This window comes from Narcine bancroftii, chromosome 11, assembly GCF_036971445.1.
Source record: "Narcine bancroftii isolate sNarBan1 chromosome 11, sNarBan1.hap1, whole genome shotgun sequence".
NCBI classification, from domain to species: Eukaryota; Metazoa; Chordata; class Chondrichthyes; order Torpediniformes; family Narcinidae; genus Narcine; species Narcine bancroftii.
The window spans coordinates 80,692,303-80,710,133 of record NC_091479.1 but is presented as its reverse complement, the minus strand read 5'-3'; the positions used below and the strand labels follow the sequence as shown (position 1 = coordinate 80,710,133).

Sequence of the window (17,831 nt, the reverse complement as noted above, 5' to 3'; positions counted from 1 at the left end):
GGTTCAGTGACAAACAAATGAGAATGTTAAATGTTAAACAGGAAAGCGTGCAGACGATGTGATTATAGGGCAACACATAAAACTCAGAAGATCGCGTGTCGTTGATGTGGTGGAGGATGAGATGAGGAGCCTTGCCTGAGTAAGCTTGTAGCATCAATTGCTCCACTGCCGTACCATTACATTCAACCAGGCTATTGGGCCTGAAGTAAATGCTATGGGAGCTCAATTTCCCTACATTTACATTCTGTTGGCGGGAAGGGGCAGCCAGAACAGCTCCAACATGCCCCAATTGAACTGCTCACCTGGCTTATACTGAATGCAAAAAAAATCACCTCTTTTTCCATCGATCCACCCAAAGTTTGTTTAACTTCTTGTCACAATGTAATAAGGCTGCTAATAAGAACAGTCATTTGTCCATAAATGATTGCTGATAATAACCTTATTACACACATGGGAGTGCCATTTTATAATTCCTATGCTAACTGACAAGCAAATAAGATTGCCGGACAATTTTCAGAGCTGGCCTTCATACCTTACAATCATGTGTTAGACTCATTAAACTCTGACTAGCAATGAGCTGCTTTTATAATTGTTACCAGGTTAAACTATTGCATTATTTTTCCCTGCACGACTTTCTTGGCAGTGAAACAACACTATGAATTGGCTTGTTTAGAGAAATATTGTCGGTCGCAAATGAGACGAGCCAAATCACACGGTTCCAGAGGGAAAACAAATGTTTCACTCTTTTTTTCCTCTCAGGGAGCACTAACCTGTTTCCAATTTCTTCCTAAAATGGTGCTGTTCAATATAAAAATTCTGCTGGTCATGTGAACAAACCTGGCATCCTGCCCAATAGCTCACACAGATCAGAGAGTAACTACAGCTGCCAGTTACGCACCGCTTTGACAAGGCTCTGCAGGGCTTCATCCTTCTGTTGCCCACCCACAAGTTGGAGGAGCACCTCATTTTCCATCTGGGCACCCTCCAACCAGATGGCATTAACATCAATTTCTCCCATTTCTATTAACCCCCACCCCTCCTTCTTCCCCTTGTCACCTTTCCCCCAGTTCTGTCTCTCTTTCTCTCTCTCCCCTTTGTCTCCTTTTGCAGGGCCAAAATCAATTCTCACCTCTCCTCTTATCATATCCAATTAACACCTGGACCCCTCCCCCTCCCATTCTTTCCCCCTTTCTCTCTTCAGTTTCCAGATGCCTTCCTGTTTTTTTTTGCTTATACCTTGAAGAAGGCCTCAGGCCCGAAACATCGGCAATATACCTTTACCTCCTATGGACACTGCGAGGCTGACTGAGTTCCTCCGGTATTTCTGTGTGTTTTTATCCTAAAGAGGGAAAGGTCTCATCATGCACTGAAGGATTTGCTTTCCCTTGCTTTTTTTTTAAATTTATTTCTGTTTCAGTGAAATTTTATCAAATTCCATTCAAGCTACGAACATCGATGAGGGTTAGAGGATGTGGGACATTGCTCTTCAGCTTATACTTTCAATTTGATTGACCTTCTGATCAAAATGTCGTCGCTTGACTTTGTTTCAAAACAACAAAGTCCAGGGAAAATTTCTCTGGTTACCTGGTCACATGAGAGGATGGAGCAGTCACAAGACTATAATACAGGATAATCCATTCAACATATTTACTGGCGGTGTGAAGCTAACAGCTTTGTAACAGCCCAGAGGATTAGGACACAACTACAGAAATCACCTATTGTAAAAGGCTTTATAATATTTTTGTAATCATAACATACCACGTAAAATTGAGTCCTTTCTCTCCACTGATGCTGCAAATATACAAGGAAATGTAAGAGAAACTCCAACGATACTATTCACTATCAGCACAAGGACCCCTCACACTTGGCTCTGAGAATACAATCTTCAGAAAGATTGAAGAAATCCATTCAAGGCAGTGATGTCATGGGGCCAGGAATCCCTGGCAGGTACCATGGGTACATGACAATTTATTTCAATGCCTGAATACTGCTGGCAGAAACACAAAAATGGAACCAGATGTTGGTCTGCATAATGTTGAAGGAGAACTATTTCCCAAGCTGCTCTAACACATCTTGAAGTGACCACCTCACAGTTCCTTGGAGGTAGATTTAAATCTCAGTCACCTGACAGCTCTTCTAGGTCAAGTGATGTACGTCTTGGGAGTCAGCTTTGAGATTTTCATACATTTAAAAAAATGCTTGGGCGATTAGCTGAATTATTGGCTTCTGCTTCAAACTGACATGACTGCCTATCCCTCTCCACTAATAAGGAGTAACAATCAAAACACTTCCTTCCTCTTTATGCTGAGGCCAGCGACAGTAATTAGCTCATACTAATTAATGCTGTATGTTCAAACATTCCGCAAATTGATTTTGGCTGGAAACACGCTCCCCCTTAATTAGGAACCTTCATCTTCCTGCCATTGACTAACATCATCAGCATGCCACACAGGAGAACAAAAGCCTGTCTCTCACCTCTCCAGGAACCCAGCATTCCCATCCTCTCTTACATGTGGGCATGTCTTATATCTACATCCCAATCAGATGCTGGATTTTTAACTGGTAACTTTTGACAATTAAGAGTCTGTGTCATATCCCAACCAAAGGTTGGCCCACTGATAAAAAACAAGTTTGTTCATAACATGAGGCCATATACAGTAAAATCTCTGGTATCCGGCACCTGTGGGGATTGGGAGGTGCTGGACAAGGGTATTTTCTGGTTCCTTGAGACTTACTCCTACAATGCCAACTTATTTGCTGTCTCATAATCTGCTGATTTCTGCTCACCAAACAAGACCAATATACAGATACTATGACGAAGTCCCCTGGAGCGCGAGTGGTGGATTGGCAAACTAAGGGTGAGGCACATCTATTTTAAACATCCATTTTTACCTATGATTTTATTTTTATTTATTTTAATTTTTATTTATTTTCCTCAATTTTATTTTGCTTGAATTCTGGGTATCAGGGGTTTTACTGTATTTGTGAGCACTGTTGCCAAATACCAAAGCAATTCCTTCCATTGAATCATGTGACTGAGTTAGCCAATCAAATCACAACAGTGATGTGGTAAAAGTCTGGGGTTTTTTTTTGCCCTGGATATGGTTCTATATCTGATGTTTTTATGGTCATTAGGAGTAGACACCAAAGAGCAAACTGGTGCCCTGTTCCTTTCATTAACTCTGAAATTGCTCACCTCAATAATGCAATATAAAAACCTTAAGTGTTGTGCTTAAAGGACCCTCCCTCCCTGGTTGGGACCTTTCACACTGCCAGATTACCCACTACAGACCTGATAAATTGCCCGGTTCAACCCATTTTATTTGGCCATGTGAAAGAGGCTAATATTACAAATTAGCAGGTTAATTGAAAAGAGACGTGTTCGAGATGAAATCACTTTAATTATTGTTCATTAGAATTCAATTATCACCAATGAAATCAAATGATATTTTGATTTTTTTTTGCTTTAATTTATTTAATTCTCGTCTGCTTAAAGCTCACTGAATTTTTAAATCACCTCCAGTTGCAACTCTCCCATCCTCCCCACCAAAGCTTGCATCCTACCCAGTACCAATTGCACTTTGCTGATCTGCACTAATTGATTCTCCTCCAGTGCCTCAGATTTTTAATTCTCTTCATGACTTTGGACATAGAATCTTAGGTCATTTCTTTTGCCCTCTGGAAGCCCCTCACTCCACATTCCTCCAGATTTCCCCTCCACCCTCAGTATCCTCAACAATAAACTCAATCCAGGACTTATTTAAGGATTCTTCCTTTTGCATGATACTGTTTTTTTCCCTCTCTTTATTGCATAGTCGTTTACATATGTTTATTTATTCACTTGGGTACATTGTGCACAGTTTTGCACTACCAAATAAGTGATAATTCAGCCTCATCTGCTGAAAAAAGAATCTCAGGGTTGAATGTGATGTATGTTTGTTCTCCAACAACAAATCTGAAATCCAAATTTGAAATCTGAGATTTAGAAACTTCCATGGCCTTGATTTCCTTCACACTCTCAGAAATTGCCTCTTTAGCTACTTAGGTCTTTGGCTCTGCACTTCTCTTCCTAAGTTCCTTTGCTTTTCTACCAGAGTCTCCTTCCATATGATGCTCCTTGAAATCACCCTATTTAGCCAATCCATTTGCCTCTGTTCCTAAAAGGGCCTGCCCTTGGTTTGCTACCAATCTTTGAATATGGATTGTGAAATGCTTTGGAGGTGTAAAATTGAGCCATCAGCACCTCTTTGTTTGGAACGTGCATCATGGTTCACTTTTGCACAATGGCTTCTGGTCACATTGGGCATGGAATGTGTGGCATCACTGTTTCAATACCATAGCATGAATGTATGCCTCAGAATTGTTATTTTCTCAAAGGCAGTGTTAGGCTTTCTTAGAGGGTGAGCCAATTCCAGTTAAAGGTAACAAGCCAACTCGAGCTGAGCAACTATGGGAGAGCCCTCATGAACCAAGCCCGGAAATGTCAATGCGTGGTCCTTTTGACTTCCATCTTGAAGATCCACTGCTACTCTCTCCTGGCTAACTGGGTTCCTACTCTCGAAGTATGATGTCCAGAGAAAGACTGTTCCAATTACCATCACTCATCCTTTCACTCAAAAGCAAAGCGACCTCATTTTTTAGGATCAGTTTTTAATAATCCATATTTTCACACAATTTTGGAGTAAATGCATGCATGTGTGTACACTCATAGCAGAAGGCCTTGCTTTTCAATTTGGAGGAGTGTTGTAGCCAAACTGTTCGACCGACAAGCAGAATCCTTTAGTCAGAACTTTCCTTTAGTTAAAAGACCATCATGCTAGAAATGCCTTCAAGTGCTACTATATTGTCATTTAATGAAAAATTTAAAACACACCTCATCATTCAACCTGACAACGATCTTATAGCAAGGGAATAGATGCAAATATTGGATTGGCTCCCTGGCCCCACTAGGTAAATAAACCCGACTGCACAGGTGTGCGGCACAGAGCCACAAGTAAAAGTGCCAAGGTCAATTTCAAGGCTGGTAAAAGGGCACAACCAGACCCATCAACTGTATCGTGCCCAAGGCATCTACTAACATCAGGTTCTTGGGCTTTAATTTACAGATCATCCCACCTCTGTCTGAAGTCCTCAGTCCTTGACCAAGCATCGCTCCCAATTATCTCCCCAACTAACCCCAACCCAATTCCCTCCCCAACAGATTTTCAAAATGATCAACTCTCAACCATCCAATCATTTATCTAAACTAATCCTACCTCATCACTTCCCTATTCCAATCTCTCCAACCCAATCACCTCCACCTAACCTAACTCAATCATTTTTTAAGATAAATAACTTTCCTTCCATCCAGTCATTTCCCCATCTGCCAAACCAATGTCAGAAGAAAATTCTTGACCTTCAGTTATTTCAGAGCCTGAGGAACAGGGAGTAAAGACACACCATGCTGTTCCTGGACAACTAAAAGACAAGCAGATTCTTTGGAATCTTGGTGTCATCCATCCCAAGATCCCAGTTTCCAACTCTGAAAATTTACCTGACTGAACCAGGTTTAGTTGCAGCAGGAAGCTTCAGCAATGCCTTTGTTATTTTGAGACTTGGTTATACCAATGCAGTCCTCGCCAGACTTCTGTTCCTCTGCTGCTCTCCCAACTTCCATCCTTTCACCTATATCCCTGTGTTTGTTGACTAATACTTTTACCATCATATTTCTATCCATCCATGGTGTCAGCCTTCCTGTTATAATTTCCAGCCCTATATTTGTGAGCTTTCAGTGCTCCAATATTTCAAACCTCTTCATCTCCAAATTGAATTGCTCCACCATCCCTTTGTCTACCTCTAACCTCTACTAAACCCACTCTAAATCTCCCGGTTTCATTTTCTCCCTTTCAGGTTACACCTTAGCTTCTGAGCAAGAGTTTGGCCATGATTCCTTTTGTGGATCATTATAACATTTTTCTTGACATTACACCGGTGAAGCAGCTACATTAAATTTGCCATAAGTTGTACTGTTCCTTTAAAGTACGAACAATCTTCACACTGTGAACAATATTTTAGTGCATCTGTAACCAGAATATACATGATGTCACTATTTTTCTACAGTTCATTGCCAAAAGCAAAAAAAATCAGGAGATTTAATTTGGCAGTGGGCAGAGTAGGACTGAGGCCAGGGAAGTGAATGCATTATACTCAGTCATCCAGTAGAGTGAAAATTGTCTGAAAATATTTAACTGCACTACAAAGAGATAATTTAAACATACAAACGCGGTGGACAATGACACAAAAATTGTCTAATTATTTTACTCCCAGGAACTTGTAAAACATTTTCTTTCCTCAGCAAGCCCTGAATTAATCATCTCATCAGCTAAAATGTAGGAAGCTTCAGCTAGCATCCAGCTTTCAAAACCAGCCCCTGTTTCTCCAGGGACTAATCATTAACCAGTCTATTTAATCTATTCCCTCACATCATTGTTAATTCACAGGGTGCACCATTAATGAGGAATGGAATGTACTCCACCTCCTCTCCCACCCTGTCAATCTCTTCATCTCTGTCATCTGTACACAGCGTTGTCTTGAATTCTGTAGCATTATCGTAAGCCATTGAAATAAAAATGTGGTGGGGGTGGGGTGGAAGAAGGAACAATGTCGCGTCTGCACTCAATACAGGCCATTTAGGCTGAATTATGTTTGTCATTCAATTTAATATTTAACACGGTTCTCTTCAACTGCCTTATAATTTAAATACTTCACAGTCACAATCTAATCTACTGTGCAAGTTGCTTCTGACAGAGTTCTTTTGACACAAGTAAGTAATTATTTCTTCTCTCCTCGGTTGCTAACAAGCTAGTTGTTTATCCCCGGATCATTAACATGTCCTTTTACAGCTAGGATTCCCATTACTGACTTGACCATCACATCTGTCTGCTACTTGCTAATTGGCTGCAGCATTGAGGGGGAGGGCACAACTAGTCACTTGTCTAATACATGGTGGGTAGTTATAGTCTCTCATTCAGCTGGGGAGAAGGAAGAGAGAAAGAAAGAGAAGGATCAATCGTCAACTAAAGCATTAACAGTTTCTCCTGCTTCAGTTTCTGCGATTCTCACTTGATCAAAGCAATTCAGTTTGCAAAGAAAAAAGTCTGAGAGAATGGCAGTTTCCACCACAGCAGCTTTGAGCCTACTGCTAGCTGTAGGCAGCGTGCAGTTCAGTCAGCTAACGGAGGCTTGTACTTGCATGCCAAACCATCCTCAAGAAGCTTTCTGCAGCTCTGATATAGGTAAGGCTTTCTTTAAATAAAGGATAACAGGGGGAAAGGGATGAAAGATAGTGAAATGTTTGTACTTTCAGGAATGTATACAAATTCTTTTTAACCATTGCCTGGAATGAAAGATCCAAATTTCAACCTATCTACCAGTTTTTAAAATGTGCTCTATATAATGCAGATTTTTCACCTTCAAATGTAAAATGACACAATATTGTTGTTTTCTTTGATAAACTTTATTTCAATTCACAATAGCACAGTGTGAACTACTGGTTGATTTTAGGGTTAAAGATCAACTGGTCATTGCCAGAAAATTACTTGTAAGCTTTTTTGCATCTCTTATAATTCTACTGTCAATAATGTGTTATTGTAGTGATTAAAGCAGTAAAATAAAGGTCACTGCCTTCTGACACATTTATGATCAATAAGAACAATTCTCCAAAACTTGGAAGCAAAGAGTGAAGATTCTCTTTTGGCCATCAGGACTAGTGGGCTGGTTTGCTGGTATTTTTGTTCTCTGGGGAGTGGAATGTTCCAGAACAATTGGACTAAGGATATAGACAATTTCTCTAATTCTCTAAAACTTGTATCAACAGGGAGATTATACGTCTCTTTCTTGTGAGGAAGGAACCAAATATTGATCAATAAAAATCAAAGAGCAAAAATCAAAAATCAGTAGGCACTTTGACACAATCTTTTTGTTTTAAAACAAAATTACAGGTACACAATCCTTTATCCGGTCATCTAAAATCCAGAAAGCTCCAAATACCGGCATTTTTTCCTGGTGCTGGTACAGTGGGGAGAGAGAGAGAGAGAGCAGTGCAACTAGGTGGTGTGGGGGGGGGGGGGGAGACGGAAGCGAGACTCAGGTGGCCGGGGGGAGGGGGAGAGAGTCGGCAGCGCGACTGGAACGGGGTGGATACGGCAGCACAATTCAGGTGGGCTTAAATCTGGGGGAGCTGGCTTTTGTTCTGAAATCCGGAAAAATCCAAAATTTGGAACACACTGTTCCCCCAAGGGTTCGGGATAAAGGATTGTGTACCTGTACTACTTTTTCCACACTGTAGTCAAGTTTCAACTCCAAACCTAATTTGAGCTTTGGACAACAAAACCATAAAAACTTTAACCCATGTGGAAAAGTTCCAAACGTAGAATTGCTAAATTTCAATGGAACATTCCAAGAAGTGAATTGAATGGATACTGAAATGACATAATATTCTGAAATCCAGCAGCAACAAGAGCTGGCACTTTCTCTCCAATATACCACTGATTCTGAATTGGTACAGCAAAGTTTAGGTTATTCAATGCTCAAGGCATTAACTAGTTAATCTGTTCATTCCAGTAATTGAAGGATATGTTTAAGTTGTATTTGACCATCAGCTAGAAGCTCTCGTGGTATTTGACCAACATTCCTTCCTTGAACACACCTAAAATCAGTGAATGGAACAATTTCGCCATTGGCAAAACATCCTTGAATTGCACATTTCCTAGACCTCATCGGCTTCCTCTTGGTCCTACCCTATAAATATGTCTAATTCCACCAGTAGAGTTCTTGAGAGCTCCTCTCTTTGGATGATTATGTTGGATCTTTTTCTGCCGTCTGCATTCAATTCACCTATCATATCAATAGCAAACTTTGAATTAGGAATTTCAAGGGGACGAGCAGTTGCACTGCAATGCAGGATGATGGTGAAAATCACTGCTTAGCACAAGGTAAATGGGAGAACTTAAATGTAAACTGAGCATAGCACGATTCAACTCCATGAAGGCTTATAATGTGCAAGAAGAGCCAATAGCCTTGTTCTAAAGTGAAAAGGAAATCATTGATTGCAGCTTTGTTTGAAGAGACTGAAACACACATAAAATTGTGGACATCTGTGCACAATTGTTAGTCTCTCCCTGATACACAACTCTGTCCACCCACCCTGTCTCTCTCACTGCCACTCAGTAGCTACAGTACTAATCCTCCACGTGATGCACTGCCACAAATGGCCAAGAATCTTCAGCCCTTGGGTCCCCCACTACAGCAGCAGATGTCGGACTAGAGGAAGAGCAGGTGTGCCCACTCTGACAAGCAGTGGCATCTTAGCTCTTATGTACTGTGAGTCACCTCCAATCACCTGCTCTTGCAACGCTAACTCCCAACTGGTCAGAAGATGATGTAAAGAAACATCAGGTTTGGTTAAATATGTGGGGTTTCTCCAGAATTATCTGAGATTCAGGGCTCAACCCCAAATGTCCAACATCTCTTTCTCTCCACAGACAATGCCTTTCCCGTTGAGCTCCTCCAGCCTTTTTTTTTGTTTGGGATGTGGTTTCATTCTGCACCCCTCACCCTAACTTCACTGCATGAAAGTTAATCCTCAGTAGGCTTCATAAAACATGCCATATGGCAAGTATTAATTTTCTTTCATTTCTTTCTTTTTTGACTGTGTAACTCTGCCCAACCTTTTGGATACTTCTCGTGCAGTGTTACTCCCATGAGCAGCCCAATATTTTGATACCTCAAAGATAGACAATTGTATTCCCATTCTAATACTTCTGCTGAGATATTACTGTAACAAATAGCTGAGGTGAAGCTTTGTGAACTTGATGAGATGCAGTGTGTCTAAAGCACCATGTCAGGTCCTGATGCTCAGTTTTTACTTCTGCCAAGTTCCAGGGTTGGACTACTCCAGATACTCCAAATACTATTTATATGTCTATTGAATATTACTATCTCTCATAGCTATTGTTCAGAAAAAGCAAGTGAATCAAGACTTCAAACACAAATGCACATTTCCAAATGTGAAATGTAAGGCTATGAAACCAAAGGAGTAAAATATTTTTTTAAATGTATTTGACAAAAGACAATACCTTCCATGGAGATCTGACGTACAAGCCTGCTCCCAACAGTGCCTGAGGTGAAGCTACCATCTATACATCACAGTTGTTCCCCAACCCAAGGAAACTTCTGAATAACTTGCCAGCAGGAGTTGGTTATTCTCTTAAACATCCATTGTCCTTCCCATGCCTTTCCACACACACCCCTCCCACCCCACCACCCCCATCTAAAGCTTTATGGAAGGCAAGAAGGAAGGAGAGGTGGGTTAAAGATTCTTGTAACTGTGATGTAGCTTAGATTTTTCTTTTAAAAAGGACCAGGATTTTTTTCTTTAAAAAGGACCAGGATTTGGCAAATAACTTAATTGTCAGATTTAACTATTTTATGAATAAAATGGATGACTACACACAGAATTCCCACTGTGCTGTCAAGTGTCCATCATTTTGAAGTTATTAGTTGCATAGAGGGAAAAGAAAAATGACTGATTATTATTCTACACAGAGAGCAGAGTTATCATTTTCACCTTTCAGTTTTTTAAAAATCTTTAATGCAAAGGGGTTTGTTAAATTATGACTAGCATTACAGGAAGTTTCCAGGATAATTCTTGTGGATTTCATAACTAACTTTCCAATATATCATTTAACAGATCGACCTCTTTTTAAAGGATAAATCTTCAAAAAATCTCAAAACACAACAGCTGTTACACCACAGGCTAAGAACATTTCAGAAGTGCAAAAGGGCATAGTTTTCTCACATTGGCAGAATGAAGCATAATCCTAAAGTTTTCGATACACTGTGCAGGTATTCCCCAACTTGCAACCATCCACACACACGACCGAAATTTTTAAAAATAAAGAAAAAATATAAAAATTATGCGATTACGGTGAAAAAGAATAAAATCGGGCCTATCTATGGTGGCCGCCATGCTGGCTGGTGTCCAACCTCTCGCAAGAGCCGACTTTGGTAGCCACCATGTTGAGATATTTCACTGCATTTTAACTCCTTGTGTCCCGTTTTTTTCTGATTCTGTTGCTCAATGTTCTGACAGTCAGACAGATTTTAGAGGCCAGCAGAGTCCACAGGCTCCACAGCAACAGAGAATATGAGAAGGATTCAGAGATAGAGAATGGAGAGAAATCGATCATTTTACTCTTTAGTATCACAGATAAGGCAATTTGGACATACGTCTATTCCAAGATACGACCGGTCATCCAGAATGGAACACGGATGTATGTCGGGGAGTACCTGTACTGCCCAATATATTAAAACCTTGGAAGGCAATTTGGTCTGCTCTTTATTGTTAACAATAAGGATAATGAGAATTTAATGCATTTATGGAAGCTAATTTGGTAATACTAACCAGGTCTAAAGATGCTGCCTATTATAAATGCAACTGATGGGAGTTGTGGGCTACAAATAGTTAAACAAATACCAAACTCAGATTTTTTATTATTTTGTGTTGCCAAGAAATTCATATTGTTTGTATTAGATTTGTGACTTGCAAGTTAAACTGTGGTGCTGACAATACCACAATAAATATATTTAAATAGCTAGTCAGCCACCTTCTGGTATCTCTGCTAGGAGAGGGGAGGAAGTTCCCGATTACTTAAAATAATCTATAACGTTTATTTTAAAAAGTCGAAGTTCAGGATGTGAAGTGCAAGGCAATGATTATTATCAGTTGCACGGCATGTATGCTCCATAATAGCATATTGCGAGGCTCTGAAAACCCATTTGTTCTAATCTGTGTCTTGGGTAACCAAATAGTCTGAGGTAACCTGCGGCACAGTTGAATAAAAGACTGCCCAAATAATGAAAGACTGGGATCAAGTACAGACAAATAGAACTCAAAGAAAATCAAAGTCTGAGCCAAGAAATGAAGGGAGCAGACTAGATATCATTAGATATGCTCACACAGGGCTGACGTTTCAGTTTGGATGTTTGCTTTCCTCACCCCAGGCTTTTCTCCACACTTCTTTTCCCAGCAGCATCTCAGACTGGTGATTAGAATGCTGGCCTGACAAGAGTTAACTTCCATTTTCATGGAAAACTGTTGCCAAGGACAATTCTTATTTTTCATCCAGCACGTTGTCAGTAAAGGCCCTGCCAAACCAAGGGAAGTGTCCTGTATTAAATTCAGATTCAGTACTTAGTGATAGGTTCTGCTTCCCTACATTCACCTGCTTCAGTTCTTGCCATTCCACACAAAGATGAAATGATACTGGAGTTTTTAATTATCCAAGCTGCTGTGCAATATTTCTTGAAATGCAATTGCTCCCCCTCCACCTTCAGACCCCTAAACAACAAACTCAATCAGAGACTTACTTCAGGACCTCTTACTTTGCACATGTTTATTATTCAAGGTTTGTTTTCTCCAATGCACCGTTTGTTTGCACTTTTTTGCTTACATTTCTCCCTTTCCCAGAGTACAGTTTTTTTTGCACTACCAATAATTAGAAATTCTGTTTGGCCCTCAGGAAAAGGAATTTCAGGATATGTGATGTCATATATGTACATATTTGAACTTGCAAATATACTCTAGTGTTTTTGCAAAGTTAAAATAATGTGATTTACACCTTTTTTTGTCAAAATACTCACCAAATTCAGTTGCCCCTTTCTCCATCTACTTCTGTTGGAAATGCCTCTTCTTTTGTCGGTTTTGATTGATAATGAGAACAGGTGTCCCTTTACTGTTCAAGGGAACTTTCAAGACTGAGGATGTACTTGGCAGTTGAGAAAAATTACAACGCAGGAAGAATAGCAAAAGTGGGAGCTCGTGCATATTTTACCTACCTAAAGTGAAGCTCATCTTTGTACCCCACAAGATTTGGTGACTACAGACAAACGATAATATTCGGGAGATATATTCAATACCCTGGTGGGGGAGGAAGAGCACCAAGCATGGCAGAGCATGGCAGGATCTACAAGAAAGACCTATGATCTCAAAACAAATTTATAGCCCACATGGTGCTGTTAATTCTTGATAAAAATAAATTGAATTTTATTAACAGAAGGCAAAAAATTCTGAACTAAAGACACTGCACAAATAATTACATCTGGAGTGCCCAAATGGTTTATATTTTTCAGAACATCGTTAAGGCAGTCCCGCAGTCTATCCCCCCACCCTTTTTGGAGAGAGGACAGCAGAAGTTCCAAAGAATGGCATCAAAACTCAATCTCTCCAAGAATCAAATAGCAAGGAGCCAAATCACCATTCTCGCCTTTTCCCTAACATTCATCCAAACCTTTTCTAAAGCAGAATGTAATTTGCATTACAGATTTAATTGCACAGGACCTTGCCATATTAAAACTTGACAGGCCAACCTTCACCCTTTTCCACGTAATGTGCACAATGCCTTTAATTCTAATGTGCAACTAATCCCCAAAGTATCTTCCAAACCCATAAGGCCTGCAGGACACTAGAAGCAGGATAGCCTTGTCTGCACTTCTGTTTTGTAATAATTTGTACAGCGTTGAAACAAAGAGTAATATCACAGTATCCAGAAAGGTGATCTTAGAGATCAGATTGCTCATTTCCAATATTCCAACTGCCCTTTAGCATCACAACTGCTAGGAACTGTGGCACTGTTTATTCCAGGAGGAACAAACCACAACTGAGAATGTTGATCCCTTTTACAGAGGATTTGTCTACCTGTGTGAACACATCAAAGGCAGATTTGGGGAGGGGGGGGGGGGGCGGTGTGAGGTCCTGAACTTAACCTGGTTTTTATCTGCCAAAGTAGGTAGAGGAGAAGCGGGGCTGTACTACACGTCCCACCGCTTTTGCTCCAAGAAGCTGGTTGCTGTGTAAAAGGACTCACTGACCCGGCTTTTCATCTGTTCTGGGTGAACAAGCGTGTCGGCTTCCAGAGACAGGTCGTGTATACAGCAATAACACGGAGGCTTTTCAGTATAAAAAGGGTAATAGATTATTAAATGTAATTTACAGGTACCAAGAGATAGTTCTAAGTTGCAGCTAGTAGAAGGCAGGAAGGACCAGTTCAAGTTGTATGCACAGACTTGGGATGCTTTGGCTCTTGGCCTGTGAGTGAATACTGCTGCTCAGCAGCTCACCAAAAGTGGATGGAAAATTGGCACAGCTCCAAAAACAGGAATTCATTCTTGGCATTGTATGCTGTCTGTGTGATCTGCATGTTCCTTCTCAGACATGCAGGCTTCCACCAAGTGTCTCGGTTTCATCCCACGACCCAAAAGTGTTCTGGTTGGTAGGTTCATTAGTGACAGAATCTGGAATGGGGGTGAGGGTGAGTGAGGAAGAGTGGATGGAAATGTGGAGAGAATTAAAAGGCTGAGAGTTCATGGATATCTGTTGGCTTACATGGATCCAGTGGTCAAAGGTATCCTGTGCCACTCTGAAAGCACACCATCATCTGGGAGCAGAGTCCCCATGCTCAGAAGTTCCTGGCTGGTCAAGATGTATGAATAGTCTTTATGAATGGAATTTCAGGTGGAAATCTTTTGGCGGGGGGAGTGGGGAAGAGGGGACAGAAAGAATCCATTCAAGGGGTGCCAAGACTGTACATAAAAGGTAGAGCCCTGCATGCATTTTGTATCCTTTCACAGATGGGTCCTTAGTGACATCAACATTCCTAACTTCTTTGATACTTGAGATTAAATTCATTAGTGGGATTTGAACTCCTGTCTCAAAATCGATGGCCCAGAACTTGTGGCTTAATCCAGTTACTAAACACAATAATATCTTAACCACAAAAGGAAAGACCTTCCTTCACATGGAGGTTCAAATGCAGCAAGTGGATCCACCATAATAGATTTGAGATTGATGTGCTGGGAAGCCTGTTTCCTCTGCCTGCTGCCCAACTCCGACTGGCAGGAATTAAGGCCGAGACTCTGTGGCTACCACTCAAGATGTGTACTCTACTGTGCATGCAAATCCCAGTCTGTTGTTCTGGAAAGTACAGCTTGGGTTCAGGTGGAAGCTGGCAGCTTGAACTAACAGCTGAAGCTACCTGACACGTTGGGAGGCAAGAGGTGGAGATCTCAGCCTGGGCTACGCTGACAGCTCACATTATTGTTGACGAGGGTGCTCTCATTTCCTTTCTCCCTCCCTTAGTGGGATTCTTCGCACCTGTTGCTCAAATCTCAGGGCTGTGGAAAGATCAGATAGTTTGTAGATCGAACAGAAACTCCTAAAAGCTCAAGGTTGTTCAGGTGACAGAGTGGAACGGACGCATGTGTGTTCTGGCACACAGCCCGTATTGACTTGTTTATTTGTCTGGCCTACGTGAACCATGGAATGCCTGGGCACTAAATGTGAAGTATGCCCCTCAGCAGGAAATGCCACAGTAATCTCTCTATCCCTCATGTAGATGAGATCACTGCAATTATGCGTTTTGAAATCCAGCCAGGCAGGTGCTGAGGGTAATGCCAAATAACTAGAGCCCTCATCAGTTTTTAAAAAAAACATACCCAACCATTGTTCTGCTATGGCAGGAACAAAATTGATCCCTAGCTATGCACACCTTGACATTTAACCCCTACATCATCCTAGAGTGTGGCAGACACTAATGTGACTGGAAAGAAAAAGGAGTCACATGTTCTCAGTGCAGCCTGGAGCACCAATGTTTACTCAGTTCCTCAGTGGGCAGAGCAGCTGTTTAAACAGTGCTTGCTTATTAATTGTATGGAATGCTAATGGAGTTCCTGGTCTGTTTGAAGGCTATCCCAATCAGGTGGTACGGGTTGTTCCACTTTAGATTCTACTTCCACTGCTTGAAATCCCAATTCCAGTCACCACTTTGGAATATGGCAAGATTAAGCAGAGATTGTCACAATTCAGCCTTTCCGTGGCAACAGCTGATAGCTTCAAAGAATTCCCACACTAAATTTGTTTTTTGCCAGCAAGAGGTTGCTGGGAGCATCTTTGGCCCCCACCAAGCAGTAACAGAGTTTCTATCCCTACTGCCAGTGTAACCGGGACCACACTGATCTCCTACCCACACAAATGAGCACCAGGTTTGAACTGATCAATCAAAGAGCAGGCACTCTGACAATGCTTTGTTATTCTTTATCTGAATTCCCTTTCCAGCCAATATCAGCTGGAAACCATCCAAGGAGCTCTAGACATATGGTTACTGTTATCTCAAGTGCTTTTCCCCATAACTCCTGCAGTAGCAATGACCAAATGTAGCTCCCTCCGCCCTTTAGCACTCGTCCTCCATCCTCCGCAGGTGCCCTATCTGACTCGCAATGTGGTTGGCTAATCGATTCACAGATTAGCCCAAAAATCCATCATTCACCCTCTAAATTTAGATGCAGACTGTTGAATATCAGAACTTTCTCCTGAAAACCTAGAATTATTTATGCCCCAATGTACTAATTTCAAAAGGGCTTTCAGAAGATTTGATAGTAAATTATTAATATTAAAAAAAGGCTGCCACCTCAAGCTCTTCATATTGCCTTCCACTCTGATCAAGCATCGTACTAATGGACATGCCTGTTCTCCACATTGCTGGCAGGTGCAGTCTCAATTGGGCACCACTCAAGAGCCATTTCTTTCAGTGGCAATCTGATGAAGCTATTGTAAACTTTACTGTATCACAGAAGTACAAGGTTCAGTCTTTGAAATTCTAGTCCACTAAAAAGGCAATGTATAAAATATAATAAAGCTCACCAACTTCAGAAAGAATGGAAGGGGAAATCCCAGTTCCTACCCCTTGAAATTGTAGGCAAATAATGTAATGGGATCATGACTCCACACCTATGATCCAACCTCCATTGTTCTTTGTGACCCATTAATCAGATGAATGTAATCGATGCTCCCACAACACCAATATCTTTCCTCTCATCCTACCATTTGATGGAATTGATAAAGGAGTTCCATTAACAAGATACCACTGCCTAATTTGTGACAGTAGAAATGGGAGAAAGGCCGCAAAGAAATGTGCTTTGAAAAAAATGGTTAAGAAAGTGATGAGTCTTGTCCTCTTGAGAGAGAGAAAATCCACTGACATTGTATATTGACAATTGACTGATGTATCCATGTTACTTTTTTTGACTTTGTACAAGACCTGGAATGATTGCTGAGCTAACCCTAAACACTTACAATGAGTCAGAACTGGGATAGTTGCAGAATCTTACCATTCAGGAAGCACAAGGGGTTGATTTTTAAAATTTTTAGTTTCTAAATTGCACACAAGTGTAAAGGAAATTATCCAGGCTTCTCAAATCGGCGTGTCCCTGCTGCAAATACTTCTGCAATAGTATCTTGCAAAAGGATTAGATCTAGCTCTTTTCCATAGCTGACCAGCATCCAAGAACTTGCTGTCAAAGATTTAGCATTTAATAAATAGATAGAGCAATATATTTAAGACAAGATCGGCTAGAATTTTACGTAATAGGGGATTAAGGGATATGCAGAAAGGGTAGGTAGGTGGAGATGAGCCTGTCATCAGATCAGCCATGATCTTGTAGAATGTCAGAGCAGGCTCAAGAGGATGGATGGCCGACTCCTGCTCCTATTTCTCGTGAACAATGACTGGCCCTTTAGTGAGGCAAGGGTCTTGTGGCTAATGTGTGTTGGGCGAAGAGACACCGTCTTTAATAGAGCTGGAGAAATATTTCGAGGAAGGACTAATTCACCCAGCTTTCTAATCACAAAAGAGCTTTTATCATGCAGCTATTCCAAGAACTGGACCTGTCCCAAACTCCCAAAGGTGCCAGTGATATCTTTTTAATCATTTCCACTTCTAAAAGCAGATCAAAGCATT

At 41.0% G+C, this 17,831-nt stretch overlaps 2 protein-coding genes across 4 annotated transcripts in view; one reads left to right on the top strand and one right to left on the bottom strand.

Moving 5' to 3' along the window:
* LOC138746011 (synapsin-3-like) overlaps positions 1-17,831 on the bottom strand; it is a 226,831-nt gene that overhangs the window by 49,839 nt on the left and 159,161 nt on the right. The window lies entirely within an intron of this gene.
* LOC138746010 (metalloproteinase inhibitor 3) overlaps positions 6,987-17,831 on the top strand; it is a 28,097-nt gene continuing 17,252 nt past the window's right edge. The window contains exon 1 of the mRNA XM_069903680.1: positions 6,987-7,274. Within this exon, the coding sequence (XP_069759781.1) occupies positions 7,145-7,274 (130 nt within the window). The 5' untranslated portion in view covers positions 6,987-7,144. The remainder of the gene's footprint in view (positions 7,275-17,831) is intronic.